At 43.3% G+C, this 8,558-nt stretch overlaps 1 protein-coding gene across 5 annotated transcripts in view; it reads right to left on the bottom strand.

Moving 5' to 3' along the window:
- Positions 1-770: 770 nt before the first annotated feature.
- The window catches only part of LOC136759978 (fibroblast growth factor 13), a 120,352-nt gene continuing 112,564 nt past the window's right edge, over positions 771-8,558 (bottom strand). For all 5 annotated transcript variants that reach the window (XM_066715165.1, XM_066715164.1, XM_066715167.1 and 2 more), the window contains 2 exons: positions 4,342-4,540; positions 771-2,482 (listed from right to left, as the gene is read on the bottom strand). In XM_066715165.1, the coding sequence (XP_066571262.1) occupies positions 2,346-2,482; positions 4,342-4,540 (336 nt within the window). In that variant the 3' untranslated portion in view covers positions 771-2,345. The remainder of the gene's footprint in view (positions 2,483-4,341; positions 4,541-8,558) is intronic.

Below are 8,558 nucleotides of genomic sequence, written 5' to 3'. Positions count from 1 at the left end.
GGTACTCCCAAACTGGGATTGATGAATTGGAGTGTCACCTGTCCGCTGCCACACACAGCATGATCTAGGCAGCATGGAGACAAGTGGCTGGCCTCTGCTGTTTCTGTCTGAACCGATAGAGATGACGGGGAAATTACAGTATGGTCCTTAATCTAGGCTGACAGGGTGTAGAGAGCCTAGAAACAACGACAGGAGGGATCCCGAGGTCATTCCCAGCGATTTCCTGTTCTCCTTCTCCACACCACCCCTCGGCCGGGCATCCCTGGTTGTAGCTCCTTGGCTTGCCTTGCCCCCTCTCTGCCCAACCACTGACCACAGGCCTCTTCCTCACAGACCTCCACCTTCAAGCCAGGGTAGCCTCTCACGTTTCAGAAACTGAATGCAGAGCTACACTTGTTTGAGAATGGCTCCGTACAAAGAATCAGAAAAAAAAGACTGTACTAATTCTTACATAAAACAGTAAGGAATGGCTGTGAGTTTAAATACTTAGACTGTAGTGTTTTGCATTTGAACATGACTCCAGTCATCTGCGTGTACTGGAAATAAGAATTATTCTAGGCTGCTAATTAAGTAGAGGCAGGAAATAATTGAGGGCAGATTGTTCTCCACACTGAATATTCCATGTTCAAACACATTAGGAAGTGTGATGTGGTGCATGTGGGTTGAGGCACAGTACATGTGTTGTAGTGGCATAGAAAAACACAGAATAAAGATAATCACATCAAAGGCAAGTGCATCAAGAAAGCATGAAGCAAGACTTTTTAAAAGTATATCTTAATATAAACATTTTATTCAGTGCATTGTTTGTGTTTACAACAAATAATAAACAACTGGATGGTTACCAAGCAGAAGGCCTGCTTGTACATACTGTTTTATCCTTGTACAGATTGGAACACATGATCCAACATGGGTTAATACACATAGCCTACATCATGCAGTTCTAGTCCAGAAGTTCCAGCTGTCTCCCATGCAACAGATATGTTCACCTAAAAAAATTTAATGAAACTCTAAATTATGACCAAGAGCCTCCCTGTAGCATGTATGAAGAAGATATGTTGCTTAAGGGAAAGAGTACTTTACCCACGAAAAGGGTCATTGTACACAACAATTGTATTTGTACATGCCCTGTACAAGAAAGGGGAGTTTTGTTTTCTTACTTTCAAATTTTGTTCACGTTTACAAATAAGACGTATCCTATAAAAATGTTAAGCCACCTAAAATTCCACAGTATTAATCTTGAAACTTTTTTTTTGTATGTATTTTTTATTTTTTAAATAGAAAATTTTCACCACAATGAATTATTTATACACAATACAGCGTCCTGGGTAGGGACATCACCATACAGTGATGGTGAACAAAATCAGCCAATGAAAATCCTACGGGGGGGGGGGGGCGACACAAGCACTTGATTGGCTACAGACTAAAGGGACGGAGACAAACATCCTAGCGAGATCCAAACAAAGGGTTACATTTAACAACAGTCAAACCTCATACCTCTCTGACAGCCTGTCCTCTCACACTAACTTTCTTTGACCCATCCATTAGAAAGCAGCACTGCTTATTTCCCCTCTCTTCTTACAAGTGATCTGAACAGAAACACCACCCACTGAATCCCGCTGCGCTGTACGCACTTCTCCTCGCCACGTCTCTGTGTGTGTGTGCGAACCCTTTGATTGGTAGAACGACGACAGAAATTAAATCAAACTAATACTGAGACTAAAGGAGAGGAGAAAAGCTCTCGGCTAATTTGGAAAATTAGCAAGCAAAGGGTGGTCACAGTGTCCCTGTGATGAGAACTTGACTCCCTTCTAACTCAGCTCAATGTTGTCTTTTGCCAATTTCAAGAGAGCTCTGGCTCTGCTTGTACACGGTTAAGCAGGATGACTAACTCTTACCACCAGGATCTTGGACGGCAACACTGGTTAAATATGCTTGGCTCCAGAAAAGCTCAGATGATGTACAGAATAGGGCACCTTCTCTATTACTGAATGGAGCAGTGAAGCGCTTGTTCATTGGCTGTCCAGGCGTGTGGAGAGATGCACGAGTGTATTCTACATTATCAGGACCTAATCAAGTTATCTGGGGGAATAAATGAAACCCCAGTAGAGCTAAATGGTTGTTTACAAGAGTGACCTACTCAAGTTCAGTGGCTTTCTTTTTTTATTTATTTTTATTATGTTTTGCACAATGTAGCTATTTCAATTGTCAACTAATTTATTGTTTTTTTTTTTTATTTATTTGTCCTGAACTCCGCTGATGATTAGGAGAGAGAGAAGTCTGCTTGAAGTCAAGAGCATCCAGAGGTAAGTGTGCGCGTGGCGCGAGGCCCTGCCAAGAGGCCCTGGCTACGTCGACTCGTTCTGGCTTACTGCTTTGCCGCCGTTCAGCACGGCCGACGCACTCCGGCTCTTCGTGGGGGTGCCGCTGCCGGAGCGCGAGAACTCTGTGAGATCATGGAGCGAGGGCTCTCTGTACATGGCCACTGCAGAGACAGAAAGACAGTCAGGAGACACAGCCGTTCACAATCCGCGTGCTGATCACAGACAATCACTAAAGCCTTGTACTTGTGGAAAGACAAATCTAACAATCAACTACCAGCAAAATGCAAGTTAATGTCCTTTTTTATTTTTGACTGACAGGTTTAAAATCTGATCTGATCTCAGCAAAACCTTCTACTGACAGAAACAGGGTCTTGTGGCTTGAGTTCTGATCTCCAATTTCCATACTGCCACTAAGAAACAGCTGCCACTCACCTGCAGTTATTGCACAGCTTAGTTTGTAGAGCCTGTTTTAACAAAGCAAGCACACACCCCTATCTCAGATCAAGAGTGATGTTATTTTAAGATAAGGCACCCGCAGTTCGTACGGATCTGTCTTGTTTCTAACCGTACAGAATAATAAGAATAGCCACTTCCTTAAAATAAAGTAAGTAACTGTTACATTAGGCTCTCATAGGTGGCCTCATACTATTGTTTAGAGAGAGCAGTGAGATTTTGTTTGTGGTAGAGTGGAAATTATATTTATATATACACACACAAAATGAATATGACATGTATGGAAGAGTTTACATTCTCATTTCTGGATGATTTGTTATTTCTTCCTTCTCACAGTAAAGTGATCTGATCTGTTGTCAGAGATACCCTGTCAAGGAACATAAACTAACACAAGAGTGTAAGCCTGAAATTGGTTTCCTATTTTGTATTCTGATCTTCTCAGCATAGAGTCCCAGTACCTTCTCTCTACCGCTCTCTTTCTCTCTCCCCCTTCTCCTCTACCTGATTGGCTGGCTGGGGGGGGGTTGGGGTTATTCTCACTGGGGTGGGATGCTGGCTAGGTGTGCCTCCAGGACAAGGCTGGCTGGCTTGAGCGATTTAGATTGAACTGGTTCTTCCACCTTCAGTTTAAGCATGAACACGGGGCAAATTTCGCACTGTGCGCTTCAGCTGCTGGGCTGGAACGGGTATCTCTTTGCAGAAATGGAGAGCTCAGACTGCATTCGTAATGTGGAGCCGGTTTAGTAATTGGCCTTGTGTAACACTACAGCTTCTGCATCTTTATGAGCTGCTGGAGACGTGGCTTTTCTGGCTGATCGGAGGAGGCTGAGAGTGGGGGGGTGCGGTTTACGAACCCCGGTGGTTGTTAAACGTTACTGAAAAGCGAATGCAGCAGCCCTGCAAGGAAGCCACGCACGTTTTAATGAGTTGTTGTGTAGCCGGGGCAGAAGAGCACAGCAAATGCCAGAATACGCATCAAGCAACCAATTTGTCGCGGCACTGCATCGACCGATCTGATGCAAGGGAACTCGGATTAATTACTTCTGCTGTTCTTTCAATAGAGCATTTTTTTAGGTTTCATTGTTCAGATATTCAATGAAATACGTGCACACACATTAAATCCTCTACACAGTGTGGAAGACATTAATGGCCACGCCTGCTCTTGCTTGGTAGGCCTACAGGGTCTTGAGTATCTTAACGATATACAAGGACCACCCACACGGTTAATAGGAAACGATGACGTTTGTTAATGAGTATTACTCTGGTGCCTTAATCTTAGGGGACCTACAGTTAATTAATACAATTACTGTATTAGGTTAAACTAATTGGACTCATTTTTCCATATTTTAATCTATGAGCTGTTTTTCTAAAAATGTTTCAAGACACTAAGTTTAGCCTCCCAATTTTTATGGGACTGCATAAGGCAACATATCACAGCAGGAACATGGTAGCACCTGCCAAGCAGTCCTGACTGTAACATGGATCTTTATAAAGCTAAATCCAGATATGAGCGAGCATGGAGAGGGAGAGAGAGAGAGAGGTGGGGGGCACAGACTGTGGCCCTTACCTTTCAATGGTTTGGGTAGGAAGTGCGCGGCTGGCTTGTTCTTCTTCACGTGGTTCCCCTTCATGATTTCACCTTCTTTGTTCAGACCAAGGTACCAGCCCCTGCCCGATTGTTGTTGCCGGTAGATCATGGAAGAATATGTCACGTAGTAGTTCTCAAACACCGACTCTTTGAACTTGCATTCTGGTGTAAAGTGTTCCTGGAAGAGAGAGAGAGCAAATAGCAGGGTAAGAGAAGAACAGACCCGACCCTGAAGAAGTCACCCATTTCTCAGAGCTTAGGGGAAAAACAACGTCCTGTGTGTCTGAAGTCTTTCACCCTACAGAAGTATTCTTTGGGAAAAGAAAACCAGACATCCTGTATTTGGCTGCTGTAATTGATGAGACTTCCTTTGACGACTTCTGGCTAATGAATTTACTGCTATGTTTCACCACTGAAGTATCAACACTGGCACTGAAGCCTCTGAAAGAGCTGCGCTTGGTTGCCTTGTGCATTGACATAATGCTTGCTTTCTCTCTCTCCCTCTGTCTGTCTTCTTTTATCCCTATGAAATCTAGTTTCTGTTTTCAGGCGACTTAATGAAAGATGATAAAGACGGTCTTTGTCTCTCTCAAAACACACTCTTTGCCAGCGATTCTTCTGGGCAATGTCACAGAAATGGCAACTCATTAATCTTTGCACTCAAGTCAAATTCAGGAGTTTGATATCATTGCATTGTGTGCGGGCCGCTCTGGGAACAGTGTGCTTCCTGCTGGGCCTGTTTTTCCCCTTGGATGAATTTAGGGAACCCTGCCCTTGTTACATTAGGCAGATATTGATTTCTTAGCCCCACAGTAGAAGCTCACAATGCGCTTTTGTGATCATCTGGAGAAATAAGAGCAGGTGTACGTTCTTCTTCCACTCCTCCTCTCCCATTGTCTAGACTGCTAATTCAATACAAACTGCTCTGCTTGTTGCTTTCTGTCTCATTATTTGCATGGGAAAGATCAATAAACTCGCATCATGGGTTCTTCCTAAAATCTTTTCCATCAGCTGGTTTGATAAGGAGAGCTCGAAATACCCTGCAGAAAGACACATCACTAGCCCCTGTCTGTTGGCCAGCTCAGTTATTTAGGTGTGCACAGTGCTCTGCTGAGTGGTCACATTGGCGGTGGCACCACAGGGATGCACTTCATAGCTGTTTGCTGCTTGATAATTGCAAACAGTTTTAGATCTTCCCACCTTTAAGTATAGAAAAGAATCATGCTCTGGAGACAAGTCTGTCAACACCTGTCTTCAGCAGCGCTCCACAGAAAGGCAGACACCGAGACATCAGAGCGCCTCTACACTAATGAGAATAAATGAGAGCAGGTAGCTATTTGGATGATACAGTGCAGTCTGGAAGATGGCTGAAAGCAATCGGTCTTTGATTAAGATATATATGTATAAAAAACATGTCTATCTGAACATATAAGAAATTGAGTCTGTGTATTATCAGCTAACTAGGAAGGCAGCTAACCAACAACCTGATCACTCTCAGCAACTCCCAGCACCCCGGGTCTCTAATACTGGATCACAAAAACAACAATTTGAGTAGCAATATAATGCAGGTGAAACGATATAATTCACTGCTATAAAGCACTGAGCCAGAAAGACTGCACTGAGGCAATATTACATCTGCTCGTAATAAATACAGATCTTCTCAGACAATTGGGATCTCTCTACAGGAAAAAGGATTAACGGATGGTTATGGCAAGGCTTACGTAACTTCCACAATCAATGGCATTTCTGCAGCTGAAGGTCAGGTTGATTAAACTAATTTAACAACAAATCAAATAGAACTTTGCTTCCGGAACAGAATGGATTCATCGGAGGAGGGGGAACAAGATTATATATATATATATATATATATACACATTACACACACAGACATATAGACATTATATATATATATATGTGGAGAAGTGCTTTGTGTGCACTGGACTTGGAAAGAAGTCTCCAGTCAGGTGATAATATTAGCAGCAGAAGAAGTGGTTTCAAATTCAATAAGAACAGATATGAGACCACTTAATAGAATACAGCTTGCTCTCTTCAAAGTGATATTAATTTGTGGTTACAATCAAACATGAAAGTCTCCACTAATGGTGTTTCAAAGTTCAACTGGCTGTGGCTTGACCAGAGTCAGCTTTTAAGGAAAAAGGAAAAAGAAACTCTACTTAATATTTCCTTGCCATCATCATCATCATCATCATAATAAAATGAATATGTAAATACTCTTAATTGTCCAACAAAAATGATTTAAACCTGCTGCCCTTTCTCCAGCATAACAGTACCTGAAGGAGGAGAAAGGCTTTTAAACCCTGCCATGTTGTGGGGAGGAGATGGGGAGGAAGAGGAAGAGGGAGTGAGTGATGAAGGAGATCCTGTACAGCCCTCTGAACCCCCTGCCATTGTCCCCTGGGTTGTAACATAGACATGGCAATATTGCTCTCACTTTGCTCACTACCTCTTCCACTCCCTCCCTCCCTCTCTCTCTCTGTCACACACACACACACACCCCCCTAAGTCTCTGACCGAGAAGCTCTCAAGCATAGACACAACATTTAGCTAATGCACAGTCTCAGCTGGAGCCACTCTCACACGGCATTGTTATTTCACATTGAGGACCTGCTCACAGAAGGGGTACACACCACACTACACAGAGAGTAAGTGGGGGGGTGTAAAAACACTGACGGATACTTGATCAATTGTGGTTTAGAACAATTTCCTTGCATATGCACCCTCTGGTAACTGGAATATGAAAAAAGATCACCACAGGAGGAAAATATATATATATATATATATATATATAAATCTAAAATCACGGGAAAACAGATGAATGAGGAGGGGGCGGGCAGCTAAGTTATTATAATTTCACTAAATGCAAATGTTCAGACTGCTGTGAGCAGCACTAGGTTACAACCTGGAAACGCCTCCAGGAAATAAAAAAGAAAAAAACACAAAGTAAGGTTAAACTGGGGGCATTCTAGGTGTGAACCATGAAATATACTGTGCTCCTTACTAAAACAAAGTCTGCAAAGGATCACGGGGTGAGCATTTTCATGCACAGGAAATCAAGTGTGGCTGCAGCTGTTCATTCTTTTTAGTAATCTTATCAACAACAAATCCAACAATGACAGCAATGTTGATAAAGCACGTGTTTACACAGCGTTCACATTGTTTAAATACTTTAGGGGCTATTGATGTCGCACTGTTGAAGATCAGTGGAAAGAAGTGGAACCCTGACTCACCGAACGAAGACGCCTCAGGAAGAGCTCTGTGAATCAGGCCCTTCTGTTTAATGTCCAGAGCGTCATAATAAAGACGCCACAGAGATCAGGACTAAAGACACAGCCAGTGAAAACAGTGATTAAAATGGGTATGATGCACAATGAAGCACAGGAAGGATTACGAGGGCAACTGTCTGCGCCTTTCGAAATGCCACTGATGACAAGTGTCGTCCTTTGCTGCGTGTGAGATGCATTTGGTCGGGATTTCACACTTGCGTCAGCCTGCCGCAGATCATCACGAGTTGATTCACTTGTTGTCCTCAAATGGCAATTAGTGTAAAAGAGCACATATTAAGCAATTTATTACTCCCTCCCAAAGCCCTAGTACATCTAGTACACTTTCCTGCTGTTAGGCAGAGCCACGCTTTACAAATTAAACCAGCTTTGCAGGCTCCAGTCCTGTATCATTGTATGGTATCTATTTCAATATGCCAAAAGGGAAAAAACAAACAGAAGAAAAGAATCAAGATGACTGAGGAAGTGTCCCCCTGGAAAGGACACTGTATACTGTCTTCTCTCTGTGCATTAGGCTCACGTCCGTGCCTCTGTAGCTGGAGGAGAAGACTCAGCCATCGGCAGTGGGAACTCCTAGTCTCCATTCCCCCCCACGGAGGGAGTGTAAACGCCTGTCAGCGCTGTTACGTAACAATAAAGGGCAGCAGGCTTACCCACACTGTGTGCATTATAGTTACATTATAGCTCACGAAACCCACGCATGGATTGTCAAGCCAGCACTCGACAGTCGCTCTCAGCGCACCAAATGGAGTCGTTAACATCAGCAGGATTTCTGGTGAAGCTCCACTCCGGCTACAGCCGACTGTATTCATGCTGTTTTTCCATTTGTGTGTTCTTAACTGATTTAAACATACTCTGCTGTTAACGTTGAATGGCCACACTCTCCCAGGCGTC

The sequence above is a fragment of the Amia ocellicauda genome, chromosome 10 (assembly GCF_036373705.1).
Source record: "Amia ocellicauda isolate fAmiCal2 chromosome 10, fAmiCal2.hap1, whole genome shotgun sequence".
NCBI classification, from domain to species: Eukaryota; Metazoa; Chordata; class Actinopteri; order Amiiformes; family Amiidae; genus Amia; species Amia ocellicauda.
Note: the sequence above shows the minus strand (reverse complement) of the source record. Positions and strands in the feature narration are given on the sequence as shown.